Raw genomic sequence first — 25,361 nt, 5'->3', positions numbered from 1 at the left:
ACAGCACATTGATCACTCCTCAGTGTCCACACATACAATGCATTACACACATCAGCCAGTAGATGGCAGCAGAGTGCACAGCACATTGATCAGTCCTCAGTGTCCGCACATACAATGCATTACACACATCAGCCAGTAGATGGCAGCAGAGTGCACAGCACATTGATCAGTCCTCAGTGTCCGCACATACAATGCATTACACACATCAGCCAGTAGATGGCAGCAGAGTGCACAGCACATTGATCACTCCTCAGTGTCTGCACATACAATGCATTACACACATCAGCCAGTAGATGGCAGCAGAGTGCACAGCACATTGATCAGTCCTCAGTGTCTGCACATACAATGCATTACACACATCAGCCAGTAGATGGCAGCAGAGTGCACAGCACATTGATCAGTCCTCAGTGTCCACACATACAATGCATTACACACATCAGCCAGTAGATGGCAGCAGAGTGCACAGCACATTGATCACTCCTCAGTGTCTGCACATACAATGCATTACACACATCAGCCAGTAGATGGCAGCAGAGTGCACAGCACATTGATCAGTCCTCAGTGTCTGCACATACAATGCATTACACACATCAGCCAGTAGATGGCAGCAGAGTGCACAGCACATTGATCAGTCCTCAGTGTCTGCACATACAATGCATTACACACATCAGCCAGTAGATGGCAGCAGAGTGCACAGCACATTGATCACTCCTCAGTGTCTGCACATACAATGCATTACACACATCAGCCAGTAGATGGCAGCAGAGTGCACAGCACATTGATCAGTCCTCAGTGTCCACACATACAATGCATTACACACATCAGCCAGTAGATGGCAGCAGAGTGCACAGCACATTGATCACTCCTCAGTGTCTGCACATACAATGCATTATACACATCAGCCAGTAGATGGCAGCAGAGTGCACAGCACATTGATCACTCCTCAGTGTCTGCACATACAATGCATTATACACATCAGCCAGTAGATGGCAGCAGAGTGCACAGCACATTGATCACTCCTCAGTGTCCACACATACAATGCATTACACACATCAGCCAGTAGATGGCAGCAGAGTGCACAGCACATTGATCACTCCTCAATGTCCACACATACAATGCATTACACACATCAGCCAGTAGATGGCAGCAGAGTGCACAGCATAAATCACATTGATCTTCCGTAGTGTCCACACATACAATGCATTATAGGAGGGGCTGCTGATAAGTCTTTGGCTTTACCCAGACAGAAACAAGATAGGATGATGAAACTTTCCATTTATTCCACATACTCTCCACTGATGTCACTTCTTACATTGGTATTCCATGTTCCGTAAGCCTAGCAAAAAGTAGGATTTGGGTTGTGCCTCACACCATGCATCCGTAGCAGCTATGGCATCAGAAATGGTGTTAGATTTGGTAACTTGAGGTGTTTCTTCAGGTTTGGAAAGAGATGATAGTCGGAGGGAGCTAGATCTGGTGAATAAGGTGGGTGGTCACCAGCTGGAAGCCCTGCTCTGCCAGTTTTGCCGTGGTCGCTTGTGCAGTGTGAGCGGAGGTGTTGTGTTGCAGGATTAAGATTCCTTAGGACAGATTGTCGCGCTTTTCAGCCTTCAGAGCTGCCTTCAATTGGTCTAAAGGTTCAGTGTAATACCTTGCATTGATGGTGGAACCCTTTTGAAGGTAGTCCACTAGCAGCACACCCTCCTTATCCCAGAACACAGACGCCAGCACCTTAGTGGCTGATTTTTGCACTTTTCTTTGGACGAGGAGAACCACTGTGCCTCCACTCTTTTGACTGCTCCTTGTTTTCAGGGTCATACAAATAAATCCAGGTCTCATACATAGTGACCAATCAATCCATGAATAAGCAACAAACACAAAATTTTTAAAACATGTATTAGACACATAAGGCTTTCATGTGACTTAACATTTGTTGCCACAGAAACAAAAAAGATCACAAAGCCAAAGACTTATCAGCAGCCCCTCGTAGATCTCCTCACTCATGGTGCACAGTCATCCTGGCACACTGGAACAGATCTACAGCCACATAACAACAGGTCCCTCAGCTGCAGTAGGATGGGAATCCTGATACCGTAGATTAGATACTAGTTTTCTCTCTGCACTGATGGTAGGGATGAATGAGAGAAGACGTGCAGCTGTTATACGAGGCACCTCCATCTGACCTTTACACTGATCGCAGACGATGCAGCGACACAGAGGTTGGCTTTTCTTACAGCTGTGGTGCAATCCACGAGATGCAGAATAAACTCTGTGCGGCACATGTCTGATCCGTGCTTATTCCCAGGCTGTGAGGGGCTCCACCAGAGTCGGGGGCACCATAGGGACTGCTGTTGTGCACTGGTCCTTCAATATCTCTGGGGGTCTCCTGGGGTCTGACACTGCCACTCTCTGCCCGGCCTAGACTTTATGACGCCAGGTTGCCCCGGCCTCTTTGTATGGATATTCCGGAGAAGGAGCAGGGTAGGAGGACGGGTGGAGGACATTTCATGATGTTCTTGCTTCTCTCCACAGGAAAACCCTTTAACCCTGTGATGTTCATGGGCAGCGCTGTGGGAAACATCACCAGCTCTGTGCTATTTGGGGAGCACTTTGATTACGAGGACGAGAAGCTGCAAGAACTTCTTCTATCTATATCCAGACATATCAGAGGGTTCAAGTCTCGATTCAACACGGTTGTCTATTATTATATTATTATGGGGCCATTTTCTCCAGAGCATCAGGCTGCTCCATAGTCTTATCATAGAATCACATCGTGTATGTCAGATTTTAACTTTCCATTAGAGATGAGTGGATCCATCCACGGAAGATCGACTTTGAACCACATTCCCTTACATTTATAAGTCCCTGTGAATTCAAACATTTTGCAATTAGATCCATGAGGATCAGAAAATTAAATACCCAGTGGAACTTCCCACAATGCTGAAGACCCGGAGAGCGAGATAACAATGTCAGGCGTGGCCCATAATGACATGCAGATACCATATCATGGGGCAAGAGCAGCCAATTTGGGGACTGTCATAGGGCTGTGAAAGATGAGTGCCGAGCTAAGAGCTCCAGTTTAGGATTTTACTGCTGAAGGTCACAGCGCGCAGCTCATTCCACATCACCCGTATGATATATAGGGAGGTGCTGTAGCTGTATAATCAGTGTGATATATAGGGAGGTGCTGTAGCTGTATAATCAGTGTGATATATAGGGAGGTGCTGTAGCTGTATAATCAGTGTGATATATAGAGAGGTGCTGTAGCTGTATAATCAGTGTGATATATAGAGAGGTGGTGTAGCTGTATAATCAGTGTGATATATAGAGAGGTGCTGTAGCTGTATAATCAGTGTGATATATAGGGAGGTGCTGTAGCTGTATAATCAGTGTGATATATAGAGAGGTGCTGTAGCTGTATAATCAGTGTGATATATAGAGAGGTGCTGTAGCTGTATAATCAGTGTGATATATAGAGAGGTGCTGTAGCTGTATAATCAGTGGGATATATAGAGAGGTGCTGTAGCTGTATAATCAGTGTGATATATAGAGAGGTGCTGTAGCTGTATAATCAGTGTGAATATATAGGGAGGTGTTATAGCTGTATAATCAGTGTGCTATATAGGGAGGTGGTGTAGCTGTATAATCAGTGTGATATACAGGGAGGTGCTGTAGCTGTATAATCAGTGTGATATATAGAGAGGTGCTGTAGCTGTATAATCAGTGTGATATATAGGGATGTGCTGTAGCTGTATAATCAGTGTGATATATAGGGAGGTGCTGTAGCTGTATAATCAGTGTGATATATAGGGAGGTGCTGTAGCTGTATAATCAGTGTGATATATAGGGAGGTGCTGTAGCTGTATAATCAGTGTGATATATAGAGAGGTGCTGTAGCTGTATAATCAGTGTGATATATAGAGAGGTGGTGTAGCTGTATAATCAGTGTGATATATAGAGAGGTGCTGTAGCTGTATAATCAGTGTGATATATAGGGAGGTGCTGTAGCTGTATAATCAGTGTGATATATAGAGAGGTGCTGTAGCTGTATAATCAGTGTGATATATAGAGAGGTGCTGTAGCTGTATAATCAGTGTGATATATAGAGAGGTGCTGTAGCTGTATAATCAGTGGGATATATAGAGAGGTGCTGTAGCTGTATAATCAGTGTGATATATAGAGAGGTGCTGTAGCTGTATAATCAGTGTGAATATATAGGGAGGTGTTATAGCTGTATAATCAGTGTGCTATATAGGGAGGTGGTGTAGCTGTATAATCAGTGTGATATACAGGGAGGTGCTGTAGCTGTATAATCAGTGTGATATATAGAGAGGTGCTGTAGCTGTATAATCAGTGTGATATATAGGGAGGTGCTGTAGCTGTATAATCAGTGTGATATACAGGGAGGTGCTGTAGCTGTATAATCAGTGTGATATATAGAGAGGTGCTGTAGCTGTATAATCAGTGTGATATATAGGGATGTGCTGTAGCTGTATAATCAGTGTGATATATAGAGAGGGGCTGTAGCTGTATAATCAGTGTGATATATAGGGAGGTGCTGTAGTTACATAATCAATGTGATATATAGGGAGGTGCTGTAGCTGTATAATCAGTGTGATATATAGGGAGGTGCTGTAGCTACATAATCAATGTGATATATAGGGATGTGCTGTAGCTGTATAATCAGTGTGATATATAGGGAGGTGCTGTAGCTGTATAGTCAGTGTGATATATAGCGTGGAGCTATAGCTGTATATTCAATGTGATATATAGGGAGGTGTTGTAGCTGTATAATCAGTGTGATATATAGGGAGATGCTGTAGCTGTATAATCAGTGTGATATATAGGGAGGTGCTGTAGCTGTATAATCAGTGTGATATATAGGGAGATGCTGTAGCTGTATAATCAGTGTGATATATAGGGAGGTGCTGTAGCTGTATAATCAGTGTGATATATAGGGAGATGCTGTAGCTGCAGCATCAGTGTGATAGCTAGGGGCTGGGGCTACAACCCTCAGCTGTCTGCTTTTTCTTGGCTGGTTGTCAAAAATAGAGGGGATCTCACACCATTTTTGTTTAATTATTTATTTAACTCTAAAACGCATACCTGGCGTCTTGCAGGCCTGCTAAGTTAGTTGTTTTCTATGGTAGATGTCTATGGTGGCGCATTCTAGGGTTAAAAAATAAAAAAAAAATGGAAAATGGCATGGGGTTTCCACTATTTTTGATTAACAGCCAAGGTACAGCAGCTAGAGGCTGGTATTTTCAGCGTGGGAGGGCCCATGGTTATTTGGCCACTCCCAACCTAACAATAGTAGCTCGCAGACACCCCAGAAGGGGCACATCCAACTCTGGCTCTTTACCCGGCTCTTCCCAATTGCCCTGGTGTGGTGGCAATTGGAGTAATATATAGGGTTGATGTCAGCTGTATGTAAGTATAGAGTTAAAAAAACATACACACAGAGAAAAAAGTTTAATTGAATAAACAATCCTCAATGGTCAGACATAATTTGAGGAATAAAGTCTCCATCACACTCGCTGATTCGCCAATTTATTAATTAAATAGAAATTTTGTAAGTTCCAATGTAATCAAAAGTGTAATGTCCCATGGCGCCCACAAATTCCTATGGAGCTTTGTTCTGAGAATGTTCTCACAATGAGGCTCCATACAGTCCCTGACAAAAGTTCTGTCGCTTATCCATGTTATGTAAATAAAAGCTTATAACCTGACTTTAAATTCATCCATTGGTTTTATAAGTTTCTCTTTTGAAAGCTGAAACGCTCCCAAATTTGGTTTAGGTTATGAAAATAAAGTTGCTGCAAATCTGAAATATTGATCATGTAATGAACACAGAAAGGTCAGATTTTGGTAGGACAAAAGTTTGTGAAATTCAAATAAATAATTAACTTCTAATACAGAGATATGTTGCATAACATTGGTGAATGAAGTTGTGCTGCTATTAGAGCCATATTTAATATTTTGTGTGACTTCCATGAGCTTGAAGGACTGCATCCGTGCGGTACAACAGTGATTCATACAATTTATTGATGAAGTCATCAGAAATAGCAGAGAATGCAGTCTTACATGCCTCCAGAGTTCATCTAGATTCTTTGGTTTTGTCTTCCAAGCTTCCTCTTTCATCCTACCCCAAACATGCTCAATGATGCTCATGTCTGGTGACTGGGCTGGCCAGTCCTTGAGCACCTTGATCTTCTTTGCCAGGAGGAATTTTGTTGTAGAGATAGATGTATGAGATGGAGCACCATCCTGCTGCAGAATTTGACCCCTTTTATGATTGGGAATGTAAGAGGTAGCTAAATACTTCTTGATATTTTAGGCTATTAATCTTGCCTTCCACCTTGCAAATGTTTTTCACACCCCTATACTGAATGTAACCCCAGGCCATGATCTTTCTGAGTGTATTTCGGATCCATATGGGCTCCAGTAGGTCTCCTGCAGTATTTGCGGCAGCAGTGGTGTAATTCTACTGAAGAAATCCACCTTCTGCCACTTTTCCAGCGTCCATCTGTTTAGCAGGCTGTGGGACTTGGCAAATGCCACACGTTTTTTTAATTGACTTTTGTTAGTGCTGGCTTCTGGGCACTGATTCAACCATCGAGGCCATTTTGACACAGAATCCTACAAACTGTTCTAGTTGACACAGGGACTTGAGGTGACCAGGCCTTTTGGAGCTCTGCTGCAGTGGAAGAGGTTCTGGCTTTGGATTTCCTAACCAACAAACGTTCCTCCTGAGCAGTTGTCTTGCGGGGTCTGTCGGACCTGGGCTTGTCAACAACATCTCCAGTCTCTTCAAATCTTTTTTTTTTAATTCTCTGTACTTAACGCTGAGACACATTAAAGGTGCCATCCATCTTTGCAGTGGATCTGGTCTTCAGCCTCTTGATAATCCAGGCTTTTGTCGCAGAATGGATTTTTGGCATGTTCTCAGAGTTCAAGTTGCAGTTCGAGAGAAGGTCTAGGGTGCTGGGTTTATTTTTAAAAACACACCCACTAATTAACTGATCATTTAGTGTACACAGGTGAGGATGTAAACTAGGATTGGGTGCATGTATATGACAAGGCGACAAAACTTTTGTCTTGCCAAAATCTGACCTTCCTGTGTTCATTAGATGATCAATATTTCAGCTTTGCAGCAACTTTATTTTCATGACCTAAACCAAATTTGGGAGGGTTTCAGCTTTCAAAAGAGTAATTTATAAAACCAATGGATGAATTTAAAGTCAGGTTATAAGCTTTTATTTACATAACATGGATAAGCGACAGAACTTCTGTTAGGGACTGTAGGTTACCGCAGCTCAGTGGCAGCTCGGAATTTCTCATAAGCGGTGAAATTCTGGGTCTGCCACAGACTGGCAGTGACCTATGGAGCCTTGTTCTGAGACGTCTCTCCATTACTAACCCCTGGGCTTGATGCCATTTATCAATTGAAGCTAACATAACCATTACCCCAATTGCCTCTGCAATTGGGAAGAGACAGGCAATGCACCAAAATTGGTGGTATCTAATGAATGAGCTAATTCTGGGTGGCTGTGGGTTGATATTTTTAGGCTGGGAAAAGCCAAACAACCATGGACCTTCCCAGCCAGAGAATAACGGCTGTGATCCTCTTTATTTTTGATAACCAGCCAAGGTAAAGCTGACAGCTGATAGTTGCATCCCATGGTTGTCTGCTTTACCCGCGCTGGTTATCAAAAAATAGACAGAAGCCCATGTCACTTATGTTTTGTTTATTACCTATCCACATTTATTTGCAGGGCAATTGAGCCCATTATGCCCCCCAGCCGAGTGATCTAATATAATGTGTGGTGCTGGCTTTACTATGCAGCCATCCTTACAGATTGCTCAGATTAGTCAGAATGGTGTCGGGACTTCTCATTCATTAAGGTTTAGAGGGAACAAATCTCCTAATATGTCTTCGTTCCTTCTGTTTGGACCTCTCATTCTTCTGTTTTGTCCTCTACAGCTCTGCAATATTTTCCCGATTCTTCTGAAGTTTCCGATCATCAAGCAAAGAGTCTTTAGGGAAAGCGAATTTCTCCAAAAGTTTGTGACAAAATATATTGAAAATCACAAAAAGACTCTGAATCCGGAGTCACCGCGGGACTTCATAGACCATTTCCTGCTGAAGATAAAGGAGGTAACGGGAGTCATACGAGGTGGATAAGAAGCCTTTATAATATTATCGGTGTTAAGTGACCGAGCATTACAAGTAGTGATGAGTGAGTGTAATCGTTACTATTCGCTACTCGCACGGTACCACAGTATTCGGGTTACTTGTTATATTGCAAGTTTTTGTGCACTCTACTCGCGATATTCGTATGTCCCGCCCAGTAGGTTTGGCACCTGTTTGCAGCCAGTAAACATGCTGGGCTTCTTAACCAATCACAGTAATGCCACAGCCATCTTGGTTGTGGCATTACTGTGATTGGCTGGCTGCGCAGTATCATAGGGTCACCCACATTGTTCCAGGATAAATTTATTCTCTCTCTCTGTCTCTCTCTCTCCAAGAGCTTCATACTCACCGAGTTAATAGCAGCTCATAGCTGCCACTAAGTCCTAGATTAGTCGTGGCAGGCGTCTATGAGAACTCCCATCACTAATCTGTAAGTGAAACTAAATAAACACAAACACCCCAAACATTCTTTATTTTAAATAAAAGACAAAAAGCACCCTCTTTCACCACTTTATTAACCCCCCCAAACACCCCTCCAGGTCCGTCGTAATCCACATGAGGTCCCATGATGCATCCAGCACTGCTACATCTGATGCTCACAACAAGCACCACAGGAGAAGACTGCCCACTGTGAGGTTCAGGCCACAACTGAAGTGAGCTGCGCAATCTGTGGGCATGTCACTCAGAATGAACGCCGGTGAACCCATGACGTCACTGCCACGACAGACACCGTCCTGCGGGGCCCGCAGCTTTGACGTCAGGGGTTCAGCCAAGGTCATTCTGATCGCACATCACTCAGAATGAACGTGGGAGAACCCGTGACGTCACTACAGTGACACATGCCATCCTGTGGGGCTCGCATCTGTGACGTCAACGGTTCAGCTGAGTTTATTCTAATCGTGCGTGACTCAGAAGGAATGCAGGTGAACCCATGACATTGCTACCATGACACATGCCATCCTGGAGGGCCTGCAGCTGTGACGTCAGGGGTTCAGCTGAGTTTATTCTGATCACGCGTCACTCAAAATGAATGTGGGTGAACCCGTCACGTCACTGTCGCTACACATGCCATACTGTGGGGCTCGCAGTTGTGACATCAGGGGTTCAGCCGAGTTCATTCTGATTGCGCCTCCCTCAGAATGAATGCAGGTGAACTCGTGACGTCACTGCCACTTCACACTCCGTTCTGTGGGGCTCGCAGCTGTGATGTCAGGGGTTCAGCCGAGTTCATTCTGTACGTACATCACTCAGAATGAACGTCACGTCACAGCCAAGTTCAGTCTGATCGCACGTCTGTGGTCACTCAGTGTACTTCAGAGCTGTATTCACAATTGTCCAGGATTCATAGTTTACATTTTTCTCCTCTGTCTTGTCAGTCTCTGGTTGATCTTTCTGTAATGATTTTCATTCTGGGAAGAGTCATCTTTACACCAGACTCTGTACAATCAACTTTACAGCTTGTATAATATTCCGGAGCTGCACTCACTATTCTGCTGGCTGTCAGCAGGCGTGTGTACAGATGTCCCCCGCCGCTCACCCCAGTACCTGCAGATCAGCTTGTTTCTCCAGATCGTGGTTAGATCTTACACATAACGGCCCTGGTGACCTGGGGCAGCAAATACTCTACTAACAGCAAAATATAGACAAGTCCTGAAGAATAATCACATCTGATGGGACGTTCTGCTCACACGCAGGTGGAACATGAGATGGATCCAGATATCTGTGACACCAGTCTCCTCTTGATGGTTGTAGGAATTTTAGCAGCAGGAACTGAAACCACAGCGTCCACACTGAAGTACATCCTGGTGCTAATGGCCCACTATCCAGATGTCCAAGGTATGAATCTGTTATACTCCGGAGCCGCACTCACTATTCTGCTGGTGAAGTAACTGTGTATACACATTACATTACTGATCCTGAGTTACCTCCTGTATTATACTCCAGAGCTGCACTCACTATTCTGCTGGTGCAGTCACTGTGTACATACATTACTGACCCTTAGTTACTTCCTGTAGAACTTTTATTATAAAAGTAAAAAATATAATAATTAAAGAAACAAAATAGCAATCAGAAAATAATCCATATAATGAGCTCTGTGTTGTGAACACATTTGGACTGGGTTCTGGTTTGGGACTCCCTCTTGTGGCCAGTGCTGGTAGTTGAGTTGGTCTGCTTAACAGAAGCCAGACAGCTGATGATGATTGGAAATCAGGTTATTCAGACTGGGCCTATATAACTGAGTAGTTTTCTCTTGGTCTGGGCCGCGGATCAATGTTGCTTCCTGTGGTGCTGTGGATATTCTGAAGCCTGCCCTATCTTCTGTTTCTACCTAAACTCCTAACAGATAAGTTTGGTCTTGTACCTCTGCTGGTTTTGTTTCAATTTTTCTGTTGTTTAATTTGGAGGTACCAAGGCTTGTTCCCTGATTTTGCTTGTGGAGTTCTGGGTGGAGTTGGATCATTCCCTGCTGGGAATGTCTGTGTACCTTGCTCCATATTCTGCAATGTATTTGTGTTTTGTCATGCTTGGTATTAATTTTAGTCCTTCCTCTATATTAGTGTTTTGCTTGGATCCCAGTAACACTAGAATACTGATATAGTGTGGGAGAGGCCATGTGGTCTCACTTTTTTTCCTATCAGGTGTGTTGGTTTTATTTTAGGGTATTGCGCAGCTGCAGACAGTGCTCTTTTCTGTCCTTTCCATAAATAGATAGTTTGGGCCTCATCTTTGCTGAATCTGTTTTCTACCTGTGTACTGTGTTTCATCTTGTCTCCCCGGTTTTATATGTTTGGGGGCTACTTATATCTTTGGGGAACTGCTCCGAGGCAGATTAGGTTTTCGTGTTTGTGTTTTTCTCCCTTTAGGAAGAATTAGTTCTCCAGCTGTGTCGAGGTGACTAGGTCATCGTAAGCTCGTCCCACGGCTACTTCTAGCTGTGTTGTCAGTGTGAGGTCTACAGTCAGCTGAGTTTCCAACCACTCTGGTGATTCTCTGGATTTCCTAGTTTTTTGCCTATTTTTGATTCTCCTCGGTCACTGAATCATAACAGCTCTGGTTCAGCTGCTCAATCTCTCCACTGCCCGCTCTGTCCTCCGCTCGCTCTCTCTCCACTGCTCGCGCTCTCTCCACTGCTCGCTCTCTCTCCTCCGCTCTCTCTCTCCTCCGCTCTCTCTCTCTTATCTGCTGTCTCTCCTCCGCTCTCTCTCTCCCCCGCTCTCTCTCCTCCGCTCGCTCTCTTCTTCGCTCTCTCTCCTCTATTCTCTCTCTCCTCTGCTCGCTCTCTCTCCTCCGCTTTCTCTCCTCCGCTCTCTCTCTCCTCTGCTCTGTCTCTTTCTCCTCTGCTTTCTATCCTCTGCTCTCTCTCCTCCGCTCTCTCTCCTCCTCTCGCTTTCTTCTCCGCTCTCTCTCCTCCGTTCTCTCTCCTCCACTCTCTCTCCTCCATTCTCTCTCTCCTCCACTCTCTCTCTCTCTCTCTCCTCCGCTCTCTCTCTCTCCTCCGCTCTCTTTTCGCCGCTCGTTCTCTCTCCTCCGCTCGCGCTCTCCTCACACACATTATTAAATACAACCTTCAACAGAAATATATATATATACAATCTAAACTAATAATAACTAATTACATAACCGACTTCTGGTCCAGTTGCAAAAGAAAATAACAACCAAAACAATAAATAGAATAAACAATAGCCTATCCGTCAAAGCTTTTTTTTTTTTTTTAATAGAAATAAAATAAATATTAACTATATATTTCACTAAGCTATAAAGTATCCCCCACAACACACACTCCAGACCACCATTCCCACCCCTGCGTCCGTGAACTAGATCAGGCAGCACCAGTGTGTAACCCAAACCCCAATGTCCCAAAGTCCTGGAAGATGAACCCACCTCCCCCCTTCTCCCACCACCCAACCTAACACCTACACCCATATCTATGCACAATATATGCAAAACCAACAAATCAACAAAACAGCAATAAACAACATAACCATAACCAACAAAGCCAAAGTTCGGTGCCTGTAGCCCTACATCACTGTATACAGATCAAAACAAAAATCTAGGGTGTCAGCAGCAGCCCACCACCAGGAAAGGAAACAAGTATGTGGCGCCCCTGCAGCTTCAGGCACCACAGAGTACTGCACCCCCATTAGGGTGTAGTACTCATCCTAGGTCCAAGGAAGGTCGAGGCCGGTTTACACCTACACAAACATACAGTCAAAGGGTTGCCCTCCCCGATGGGGTCAGGGTCGGATCACAGTAGGGGTCACTACAGCGGTGGGTTTACAGGATGCCACCGCACCAGGGGCTCCCCAGATCCACTGGACTGGGGACTTAGGGTCAGGGAGAAGCAACCACCAGGGGGAGTAAGGAGCACAGTGGGAAGAGCAGGTTGACCTGGTTAGAGTAGTGAACCAGTCGGTGGCAGCGGCTGGGGGCAACAGTTCAGAACACACAACACCACAACTACAAGAAGTTCAGCTTCAGACACACAGCAGATCGGATGTGCCGTGCGCAGCTCTGTGGACAAGGCGTTCACAACTCAGTCGCTGGGGAGAAGCAGGCAGCTGCTTCCACAGGACTGGTGCTGTCGGGATACAGATTCCTAGGGCAGGCATACTTCACGATGTCTACCAGCTCTCCAAGGGTCGCGGGGAACGGCTACAAAAAGTCACCAGACCCGTCCCATGAGCCTGCAGCAAATAGCACATAGGATCCGGGGTTGAGGACCGTCCCCAAAACTGAATCGCACTATCGCATACAGAACGGGACACACTGACACCGGGACCCCTAAGTGCTTCACGCCACAGGGGTCCAATACTTGGCACACAAAAGGAGGAGAGAGCTCCCAGGCTGACACACACTGGACTTGACCTTTCATGGATCCGGGATCGGCTGGAGCCCATTGTGGCAGAGATTGGTACTTCAGGCAGCGCCTGAAAGATTTGTGAGTAAAAACACCTGGAACCGCAGCCCCTGTCTCTGCCTCTCTTTTAACCGTCGCCGTCGCTCAATGTTGCGGCACCAACGGGGACTACCACTACCCCCGTCATCCTCCCAGGGTAATCCCGCTCCACCTGTGGGGAGCGACACCATCCCAACTGCACCTGACATCTGCCCCGGTGAGAGACCCTGCAGCGGCGGCCCCCATCCCTGGCCGCGTACTACAGGTGGCGTCACGATCCTAATAGACTTTCCTAAACCCCTGACTACTACCTCCTTCCTCCCTATCACCCTACAATCCTCCTTCCTGTATGCCTCGGGGCAACGGAACCAGGCCAACGGAGCGCAGGGCGACGGCAATCAGAGTCAATAGATGCAGGTTCCAGGTCTTAACTTACTGGTTCAACGCCGCACCCCAGGTACTGGTCTTTGCCGTGATGGGCTCTGGTCGATCCCGGGCAGGTGAAAGGTATGTCCAGTATGGCAGTCTGGGGTCCCTTTCTTCATGTGCGCTGTGTCGGTCCCCGTGGCATGAAGCACCCTGGGGAACCCTTGGTTGTTTAAGTGTCCCAGCTCTGTCGCAGGTGAAGCGGATCCTCACTGTGGAGTCTGACTGAATTTAGACCCCCGGACTCTATGTATCACTGTGCCTTGAGCTATGTGGGTAGTGGTGGGGAATAGAAATGGGCGAACCCCCCGATGTTTGGGAGACTCGCCCGAACATTTTATAAAGTTCGCATTCGGTTTCTGATATAACGTGAACTTGCATCTGAACCCCGAACTTGGACTTTACAGTTATGGGATGGGGCGGGGGGCTGTAAAATAAAGAATATAGTGAATAATAAACATTGTCATTATACTTACAGGTTCCACGAAGCGTCCTGCAGACTCTGTCTCCCGCCTCTTCTCCTTCCTGTGCCACCCGGTAACCAAAGGACCTTCCGTGACGTCATAGCATGTGACCAGTCACTTGTGAATTTTGTATTATCTCATTGGCTACAAACTGGTCACATGGCTATGACATCATGCTAGGTCCTGTCAGTGCATCTCGCTGGGACGCGGTGCTCGACAAGCATCTCAGTACTCGGTATACTCGGCTCCCCGTCCCTGCATGTTGGAGCTCTTTACAGAGTCAGCCATATTCAGGGATTGGCTGCCACAGCCGGTGAATCGCGGCCAGGAATCAGGTGATTGGAGATCACTGTTGCTATAGTAATCCACCCGTCAGGTTACTATGGCAACGGTGGCAGCGGTGACGTCACCACTTACCAACCTGCAGCTTCTGCTCACTCATTGAGTGATTACACAGCACAGGGGAGCAGAAGTGTTCTTCCTCCCCTGTGCTGTCTGATATAACAGAGGTGCATGGGTTGAAGAAGAAAGAAGACAGAAGACCAGGATCGTGGAGGGGTGAGAGGGAGTAATAAACATGGAGTCTCTAAGTGTGTCTGTGTATTTATTTATGACAAAGTGTCTGTGTATTTATTTCTAATAAAGTATTTTTTCTCTGTGTGGTGTCTTTTTTTTTTTTTTTTTACCCTTTATTGGAGATTCTTAATGGCCGGGTCAAACTTGCCTGACATTAAGAATCTTTGGCTTAATACTAGCTGGTAAAACAAAACTGGTATTAATCCCTTATTACCCAGCATGCCACACTGGAAGAGTTGAATACAGCTCCAGAAGTTGGTGTTTCTATGAATGCGCCACTTTCTGGGGCGGCTGTGGACTGCAATTCGCAGCGGGGGGCCCATAAAGCTTGGGCCAACCTGCGCTATGGATTTCAATCCCCAGCTGCCTAGTTGTACCTGGCTGGACACAAAAATGGGGAGAAGCCCATGTCGGGTTTTTTTTTAAATTATTTCTTGAAATTCATGAAATAATTTAAAAAAAGGGCTTCCCTATTTTTTGGTTCCCAGCCAGATACAAATAGGCAGCTGGGGGTTGGGGGCAGCCCGTACCTGCCTGCTGTACCTGGCTAGCATACAAAAATGTCATTTTTTTTCTAGTTTTTTGGCAAAAAACTTAAAAAAAAAGACTTCCCTGGATTTTCCATTGCCAGTGAAGGTAACACCAAGCAGTTGGGGTTAGCAGCCAGTATCTGCTTGGATTAACCTTAGCTAGCAATAGAAAATGCAGCGGGAGCCCACGCATAATTTTTTTAATTATTTATTTAAATAACTAACAAAAAAAAAATTGGCTTTCCTGTATTTTGATTGCCTGACATCACAGTACTGTAAAAATAAATAAATCAGTAAAAAAATGATGTAGCGCTCCGCGGTATTTTAAATTCTCAGCGCAGATAAAGCAGACGGCTAGGGGCTGTCACCCCCGTCTGCCTAATTTACCTTGGCTGGCAATCAAAATACAGGGAAGCCTATTAATTTTTATTTTAAAAAAAAATTGAAAAAAAAAATGTCTCCCAGATCTCCAGCCAGGTAAAACCAGGCACCTGGGGGCTCGGATTCTTGGCAGCCCGCAGTTTCTTAGCGCCATTTCCAGGTGCTTTACCCGGCTCGTCCAGCGGCCCTGATGGCGGTGGGTTGCTGGGTAATAAAGGGGTTAATACCAGCTTTGTACTCTCAGATGGTACTAAGCCCAAAATTCATGGTGTCACGCCAAATTAGACATGGCCACCATGAATTTCTAGGAAACAGTGAAAAAAAAACACAACACAGAGAACATTTTTTTATTAGAAATAAAACAAAAAAAAACATTTGGAAACTGCATCTTTATTATAAAAAATCCTTAGTCTGATATAATCCACAGGGACAGCAATGTCAACTCTGCTTCATCACTGTGCACGGACACAGTCTATACACAGTGAGAAGCAAAGTGCAATGTCAACTCTGCTTCCTCACTGTGCACAGACAGTGTCTATACATAGTGAGAAGCACAGAGAGCAATGTCGGGTCTGCTACATCACTCTGGACAGAGCGATGAAGCAGAGGCTGACAGTGAGGGGACGATTGCACTTGCGTCTCGCATTGCATCACCCCACTCCAACATGAGCGCCTCAGCTGTATGGAAATAAACGCAGCTCACCCGCTGCCATCGGGAGATTGTTCGCTGATCATTGATTGATATGATGACACCCGCATCACGGCGCACCAGGACCTTTGATGACATCATACTCATGTGACCAGTCTGTAGCCAATGAGGTAATACAACATTCACACATGACTGGTCACATGGATATGAAGTCACGTTCACGGCAGGTCCTTTTAGCCAGAGGTGCTTACCGGGGGGAACAATAATGATCGGACGGACGCGGAAGCAGAAGCGCTGGGAGGCAGAGTCTGCAGGACATCGCGGGACCTGTAAGTATGATCATAATGTTTTTTTAATAATGTGCTTTTCTTTTTAACATCCCCTGGACCCAAACTGTAACACGAACTGTAACACAAACGTCTCAGAAAGCTTGTGTTTGGGGTCGTGTGCACGAACACCATGTGTTCGGTACGGACCCCAAACATTACCGTTCGGGTTCGCCCATCCCTAGTCAGGAAGACATGGAATCCTCCCCCGTCCTGCAGATTTGGTTGCCAACATGAAGCATAGCTAGCCCTAGGGCTCTGCACCCTGTAGTAGCGCCGGTCCTGTGGAAGCAGCTGCCTGCTTCTCCCCAGCGACCATGTAAACTCCTATGCCCCACGAGATCTACCGGTACCAGGCTCCTTTCCTCCTGAGATCTCCAGCCTGCCCCCGGTCTGGCCGATTCTACCTGGAGGAGCTCTGAAGCACGCCCTCCGGGTGACCGTGTTCTTCCGTGTCACAGACATTCTGAGGTAATTCTCTTCCTGCTCCGGTATTTAACCAGTGATCCCTCCTTCCTCTGGATGAATCCCCAAGCTGGGGAGGTCCCGTTGTTATGGTACTCACCTTCAGCCCAATTAGTGGAGAGCACCTCCTGTCTGTGTTATGCAAGGAAACTGCTGACTCATTCTCTAACTGTGTGGTGTAAATGAGACATACCACACATTAACCTCCTCATACCTGGGATGGATACTGCGCTTTAAATAAGCTGCAGTACCCTATGGCAACCAAAGCCTCAGGGGAGCTACAAAGGTACAATGAAGAAAAAACAAAAAAGCTAGCACTAAATGTGCACTACAGCACTAAAAATTCCAACTGTACTTATTATAAATTTGAGATTTTTGGCAAAAAATTGCAATTTCTTGAGCCACCCCGCCACTCCACGGCAAATCTCATTTGGGGAAGTCCTAACACTAAAATATTTTTATAAAATGTGCCAAACGGCCTCACATATGAATAGTAGAACTGCTCCCAGCAGCACTCACCTGGTCTATTTCAGTCCCGTACCCATGACTTAATCATGGCTGTGGGCGGGACAGGTCCAAGCAAATGCTGCATTTAGCACATTTAGTGCTAGCTTTTTTGTTTTTTCTTCATTGAATTGGTCGGTGGCTGACCCCCACCTTGCTATGCACCCCAATTTGGGATATATTCCACCTGTCTAGTGTCATGATTGACTCCTGGCTCAGCTGGAGCTGAGCCTTTTTGTTAGTTTCACTTCTGATGCAGGTCACGTCCCATAGCCCTGGGGTGGGCGAGTCAGCTGCCTTTCCCTGCACCTGATGGCTTCCCACCGGTAACCCGCTTCCCAGCGTATATATGTGCCGGAGGAGCCCTTTTGCCCGCAGGCTCTGGCCCTTGGAACTCTAGCTGTGGCGGTAGCTGTATTTCCTTCTGCTGGTCGGACGGTTGCCTTCTATCGGGACTTGGCTGCTAGGAAACCCCTGGGGTTCCGGTCACTGACGGATTTGACCTTTAACGGCGACTCCAAGCCTGGTCGGGGTCCGCAGGCCCTGCCTGTGTGTGCTGGCTTCACTTCGCTCCCCGGTTCGGTACCGGCGGGCCACCGCCCGATCCCGGTCCTACGGTTCCGCGTTGATTCGCCTCTCCTGCAGACGGCCACCACCGTCTGCCAACCTTGCTCTTAGTGCCCGAACCACACACCCGGACACCGTCAGTTTCCTCCTCCACTACTCCACTTCACTCCTCACTCTTGCACTTCCCTAACCGATCTGCTCTGACTTCCTTTTCCCGCCTCCAGGACTGTGAACTCCTCAGTGGGTGGAGCCAACTGCCGGGCTCCACCCCACCTGGTGTGGACATCAGCCCCTGGAGGGAGGCAACAAGGATTTTGTGTCTGGCTGATGTGCCTGTCTCGGGGTGGGGATGTGTGTGTTGCAGTACCTGTGACGACCTGGCTAGTCCAGGGCGCCACACAACCCTCCTAGTCTCCTCGTAAGGTAAGAAACCTCCCTCTTGACCAGGTTCAGTCTATTCCCCCATAACATCTGGAAGAACAAACTGTAGACCCGAGTCCAGAGAGGCTCCGGCAAGATGCACACGCTGCCCAGATAGATGAGTAAAGGCAGCAGGTAAGTTTGGATCAGGTTTACCTTTTCCCTTGGGGTCAAAGACCAACCCTTTCCATTGGTTGACCTTCTGAGCAGCAATCTCAAGCCTGCTGTCTCAATTTTGTTTGGGGTAATCCCCTTGGCCAAATTCCATAGCAAGAACTTTTTCAGACCGCATGGCAACTAAAAACAGGAGGTAACGAGGCCCCCCCCCAATCGTGAGCTCCCAAGGTTATTGAGTGGTTGTCACTCGGGACTTACAGTCCTTACTGGTAGAGCTTACCACGAGGCAAAACCCCCTGTCTGGAGCCCTGACTTTTGGGAATCTCATTCTCTATGCACCACTCCTTATTTCCTTACAGGATTATTAGATACCTGGAGAAGTTCACCCCTACATCCTTGTGATAGGCCTTCATTGTATGCCTTCCCCTACAGGAAACTTATATATACCTGGAGCTATCAATGCATCATACCCCACTGTCAGAGAGCTTCTCTGCTTTTGCATGCTACTACGTTTTTCGTTACAGGAGAAACTAGCGGTCAGTTGACTGATACAACTTGGATACAATTTGCTCTAGACAAGCACATAGCCTGAGCACGCCTTGGAAATCAGGGTGGACACACAAAAATTTTGTCTGCTCAGATCTGTTCACAAATTTGTGAATTTACAGCTACACCTAATCCAGGAATTAAGTATTGAAAACTCCAACAACTACCTGGACCTGAGAAAGTCCGCCAAATATACTAGCTATCAACAAGGGAATAGTCCTAACCTCAGGGATCAACCCCCTTGTGTCTTTCCTACTAAGGAGTGATTCCAATCATATCCCCTGATGATACCCTGTACTGCGTTAGGAGGGGTGAAACGCGTCGGGAGAGCTGGGGGGTACACAAGCTAAGTGGAGCTCCAAACTCTTACCTAATGTTGCGGGCGGAGGAGGGGACGCTGAGCTCTCCAACTGCTCGGGTCCGGCTGCCGCTGCTGCTGCGGCCTGCTGCTGCTCGGTGGCTCGAGCGATGGGCCGGATCCCGGGGACTCGAGCGGCGCTCCTCGCCCGTGAGTGAAAGGGGTTTGGTTTTTGGGATAGTTTATTGTCCGTGATGCCACCCACGGTTGTGGTGATTGTATGGACACCACCGCTGCTCTGTATGGGGATCCCGGGAGCGGTGACAGGGAGCAGCAAAGTTGTTAGTTCTCCCCTCCGTGGGTAGGGGGTGGTTGTCCCGGGGCCCAGTGGTGAGGTGGGGGATGCTGGATGGCAGGGCCGGTGCAGGGCTTGGTGGGGTGCAGGGACGCGGGGGCAGCGCTGTGCCTCACGGCACTGTGGTACTCACTCAGCCTGAGACGGTGACACAGTTCTCGGTAAAACACACGGCTGGAAAGACGGTTCCCACGGACGGCTGCTGTTGCTTTTCCCCGGTAGTTGACGGTGACGGTCACTGTCCCTGCACCTAATGAAATGTTGGTAACAATGGGTTCCCACCGGTAACCCACTCCCCGGCTTGGATATGGGCCGGAGGAGCCCCTCTTTGCCCGCAGGCGCTGGCCCTGAGAAACTGGTGCCTTGGCGGTGGCGGTGTCTCTCTCTAACGGTTGGACTGTTGCCTTCAATCGGGACTTGGTTGTTGGGAGACCCAGAGGTCCCCTTCACTGACTGATTTGGCAAATTCACGGCGACTCCTAGCCTTGCCGGGATCCGAAAGGCCCCTGCCAATGGTGCTGGCTTCTCTTCGTATACCGCTCCGCTACCGCTGGGTCACCACCCGTCCACGGTCCTTTCGGCAACCTCCAAGCAGCCTCTCCTGCAGACAGTCACCGCCGTCTGCTAACCTTGCTGTTCTCAGTCCGGGGCACACACCCGGACCAACTTCAGGCTTTCTCGACTGTCACTTTCTCTTCCACTTTTACTCCTCTCTCTTGCTCCTCTACCACTTCACTTCAACTTCACTAACTGTTCTCCTCACTCCCTCACTTCCCTAGCTCAACTACTGCCCGGTTTTCCCGCCTCCAGGGCTGTGAACTCCTCGGTGGGCGGAGCCAACCGCCTGGCCCGCCCCCTGGTGTGGACATCAGCCCCTGGAGGAAGGCAACAAGGATTTTTGTGTAGCTTTGGTGTACCTATCCGGGGTGTAGGGTGTGGTGGTGTTATGACCTGTGACCCCTGGCTTGCCCAGGGCGTCACACTAACATATCCAGTAATTCTCTAATAGGGAAAAATACACCTAATAGAAGAACCCTGGACATCTAACGCATAATTGTCTTTGTCTATGGGTCTGTGTTTATGTACAACACTCTTAATCACTTTTTGGTCTGGTGGTGGTTACCCCCGCTAGAGGTCAGTAAGGACGGTGAGGGAGACTTATACATCAAATAGAAGAGGGTCCCATTTTTTGTTGAGGAGGCCCATCCACGAGTAAGGAGGGTGGATACAATATCTATATATATTAGCATCACCCCGACAGTGACCAACTAACATCTATACTCTGTCTTCCTCAAAGAACCATTATCTGGGGCTGTCCTCAGGTGAGGGTACCTTGTGACCGACACCTGCACTTTATATGTCTGTCTATATATGTGATCTTAAATGAGAAGAACAATTTAAGTGTTCTGTTTTAAAAATCTATGATATTTAAATAAAATAATATTTTTATGAGAGTAGTCTTTAAGTGGTGATTCTAGGAGATTAACTACCTCTATATTTTACCCCAGTGGTTCAAGCAAGAACTTTTGCAGAGTCTTTGGGTCCTGGAAGAGTGTCCGGGAGATCAAAACCAGAATCTTCTTCTCCGAGTCAGAGACTCTCACACTTATCCCAGTTGATCTTGAACCCGGATGCCTCCGAGTAGCGATCTACCTCTGATATTAGCCACTCTGCCTCCCCATGCTAGGAAACAAAAATGTGATGTCATCAGCATACGCCACCACCTTTAGTGTGGCTTCTGGCGCCATCTGGTCCATCCCAATTGTCCACTCTCCACCCTTCTAAGGAAAAGGTCAATCGCAAATATGTACAGCAGTGGGCTCAAGGGACAACCTTGGCAAACACCAGAAAAATCTTCAGGAAGAGAGAAAAGAAAAACTGGGCACTGCTTATAAGTGTGAATTCTCCCCATAGTATCACCAGGAGAAAAGGGAAAACACAAATGCTGGTGTATTTGCCTTACCCGGCGGTATGTGGTAGATGGTAGCCTTCACGTTGCTGAATGGCGGTGCTCACTCAGAACAGCAGAGATCCAAGTCCATGTCAATAAAAGGAGCAGAGGGCACTCACCAAGGATCTTCCCCCGCTGGAGAAGGAGAAACTTTCTCCAAACCAGCAAAACGCAGGAGTCTTTGATTGCCATTATGGCAACCTTGCATATGTCTAATAAGCCGGGTCGCTCCTATGCCAGTATAAATGGAATTGAAATGTTCCCTTATCCAAACAAACAAGGACCTAATTGTCTTGCCAATATAATACAATCTACATGGGCAGAAAAGAATATAAACCAGTCCTGCATGTTATCAAATCATTTATTTTATGTCATTGAGCACCAATTTTCAACATTTTACCAACAATATGAAAAGCCCAGAAAGAGCAATTACCAGTGGGACTTAATTTATCGAGCCGTGTGGCCTCTGGGGTGGATCGCTTTTTAATTAAAATATCCCCTGGATTTTTTGACCTTCTATAACTGATCTGTGATTTATTATATGCTATAGACTGAAGATCCTTGTCATTTTCAATGATATACCAGTGTTTTCTAATGGCCGCCCGTATTATATTGTCTAGTGGTCCATATTTAAAATTAAAACAAAATCTTTCTGGTTTAATATTGGGTACCATGTCACGAACTCTAGGTGTTGAATGCGCAGCTTTATTCAATGCGCCTGAAATCAGTTTATCTGGATAACCTCGTTCTTGCAATCTAATGCTTGTTCAAAAAAAGTTCTTTATTACTATTGAGCCTCTTGATTCTCAAAACATGGCACAGAATTTTTCACATGAACCGGATGCGCGCTGTCATGTCTCAGTAACATATTTACAGATGCTGGTTTCCTGTACATTTCTGTAATTATCAAGTCTTTTTCTATGGTCAACTTAATATCCAAAAATTCAAGGGAATTACCATAAAAAATACTAGTAAAGTACATGTTATGCCAGTTCTTTTCATTTAAAAATTTCACAAAGCCATCAAAATCTTCCCTAGTTCCATCCCATACTATCATTATATCGTCTACATACCGATAGTAGTGTTTTATGTGACGCAAAAAGGGGTTTATTGCATTATAAACCAAATCGTTTTCAAATTTTGCCAAAAACAGATTGGCCGGTATGCATGCCACGGGGGTGCCCATAGACACACCCCTGTGCTGGACATACCAAGTATTGCCAAATTTAAAAGTGTTATTTTTCAGTACTAATGACAGAGCCTCACATACAAATTCAATATGCGACTCAGATTGTCCAGTCTGTATAAGAATTGAACGGACTGCCTCTACACCGACATCTTGAGGGATACGGGTGTAGAGACTCTCCACGTCTATGGACACCAGACTGAACCCAGGATGCCACTGTACTTCCTCAAGGCAGTAGAGAAAAATCATTGGAGTCACGCACAAATGAAGGAATTTTTTCCAGGTGGGGGCTCAGCAATGATGCAGATACTCAGACAAGGGTTTGGTCACGGAGCCCACCCCTGAAACTATGGGACGACCTGGAGGGTTATCTACAGACTTATGTGACTTTGGCAAAAAGTACCAATGCGGTTTATTTGGATACAACGGCAAGAGTTTTTCAGCCTTCTTTATTGTCAAATTCACCAGAGTAGTTTGTCTATTGAGAAACGATCGTATTTTTTCTTTTATTTTCATAGTCGGATCATTAGTCAGTTTCTCATATACAGCTTCATCAGACAATTGTCTGTTTGCTTCTCGGAAGTTATAATCAGTTGTTAATAAGACCGTACCACTTCCTTTGTCCACTCTCCTTATAGTAACCTCTGTCCACGACTCCAATGCCCTCAATGCCTTAAATTCAGCCGTTGTCAGATTGGGAACCGTGTCAGGACAGGAGATCACAGCGCAGGGCTTCATACATACTTGCTCAGGTTAATACTGCTGGATGTGCAGATTCTCATTTATCCAGCACTGTGAGGGTTAAGTAGATGATATGGTCTCCTGAACTCTGAATGAAAGCTATAGCCAGCTGTTCTCTATTTCTAATTAGCTCTGTTATAAAGAATTCCCTACTAGCGCAGGTCATCACTGGTGATAGTTTTTGCTTTGTTTGCCTCTAGAGGGAACCTGTGAGCTGTGGACCAGGTAGTCATTCACAGAACATTTGCTGTGTGAACGCTGTTTGAGTTTCACCCTTCCTTACTCCTTTTTAGTTTTCCCCTCTGGTCCATTCCTCATTATTACCTCCTTGTTGTTTGGAGTAGTTTGTATTATTTCTATTTCTGTTACCCCTGTCTGTCTAATCCTTTCTCTTTAACCTAGATCAGGACTAGCGATTCCGCTGCCCTGCGCACTATAGAGGGCTGAGTCCAGGGAAATATATGAATAGCCACGTGATCGGCAATGGGGTGAAAGAACCCATATAGGGATGTTGAGGAGTGCAGGTGTAGGGGGATGACCCCTGCAAGCGTCCCTGAAGACCTGTGACCTTATACTATGTGCTTTCATATTGTGACTGTTCATTAATGTGTTATTGGTCTTATGTGTTATGAAACAATGTGTAATTGTAAATGGGTATGTTACAGTCCAACCAGCATCCACAAGATGGCGCTGTGCTCCCCTAATTAGAGGGAGGAGTGTCAGATACAAAGGGATAGTGGTGGGGTTGATAGGGCAAAAGAGATAGCGGTTACAGGAAAAAGGAGGGAAAGGTAAAAGGGACAGTTAGCTGGAGTAGGAAGAAGAAGGGGACAGTGCAGACAGAGTGGATCCTGAGTGCAAGTGAAGAGCGCTCCTGCGGAAGAAGACAGGCGGAATGTGCACGGTACGCAGAAAGCATGGTCAGCCACCGTAACCACTGATTGTAGGGACCCCTGAAGTGGGAATCACTCTAGCCAGATTGTCCAAACCCGTAGTGAGACTGCTGCGAACCATGAACCCCTTAAAAACCCCTTAGTCCCATGCAAGGAAAAGACCACACCAAAATTTTAACAAAACACTCCTTTAATGGATGGAGGTCGGTCACAGCCATAAATTGTAAACATTATAAAACTTTCATAACGGGCCAAAAGGCCAAAGCACATCTCAGTGCAAATATCAAGCACCAGCCGGACTCCCGGCGGAAGAGCAGCAAATCAGCGTTGTAAACATTTGCATGACCGCCAAGGAGGAGCAAAGTATTTATACTGTGCTCCGACCCCCACCCAGCAAGAGAAGGGCTTGCTCAATTCCGTCCTGTAGGTCGGAAAGAAAAATGTCAAGGCCTATGTCACTAAGGTGCACCCCATCGGGCAACATGAGGGACACATTGTTACCCTCGAGCTGTCTGTGCCGAATGGCGAGGCCACCTCTAAATCGAGCTAGCCTCGTCACTCTGGCATTGAGGTTGCGTCTAGAACGCTCCACCGCCTCCGCGTTCCGAGCACCCTGCCAAACGGCACGCGGAATGATCTTCGACCAGACAAAGATAAGTTCCGAAAAAATCCATGAAATTTTTCAAGGTCGGAACGCATCATCGTCCACAGCTCGGCGAAGCGGAAGGAACATAGGTCATTTCCCCCCGCATGAATGATGAGAATTAGCGGGGCTGAAACAATGCGGGACAGCGAAACCACTTCTGGCAGCACCTGAGGCCATGTAAGGCCCCGAATACCCTTCCAGAACACTTCCACTCCACGAAGGCCAAGGC

At 46.5% G+C, this 25,361-nt stretch overlaps 1 protein-coding gene across 1 annotated transcript in view; it reads left to right on the top strand.

The window, feature by feature from the left end:
- LOC142316931 (cytochrome P450 2C3-like) overlaps window positions 1-25,361 on the top strand; it is a 135,856-nt gene that overhangs the window by 93,762 nt on the left and 16,733 nt on the right. The window contains exons 5-7 of the mRNA XM_075352705.1: window positions 2,533-2,693; window positions 7,985-8,158; window positions 9,889-10,030. Of these exons, the coding sequence (XP_075208820.1) occupies window positions 2,533-2,693; window positions 7,985-8,158; window positions 9,889-10,030 (477 nt within the window). The remainder of the gene's footprint in view (window positions 1-2,532; window positions 2,694-7,984; window positions 8,159-9,888; window positions 10,031-25,361) is intronic.

This window comes from Anomaloglossus baeobatrachus, chromosome 6 (assembly GCF_048569485.1).
Source record: "Anomaloglossus baeobatrachus isolate aAnoBae1 chromosome 6, aAnoBae1.hap1, whole genome shotgun sequence".
NCBI lineage: Eukaryota > Metazoa > Chordata > Amphibia > Anura > Aromobatidae > Anomaloglossus > Anomaloglossus baeobatrachus.
The sequence above is the reverse complement of the archived record's forward strand: the minus strand, read 5'-3'. Positions and strand labels throughout refer to the sequence as shown.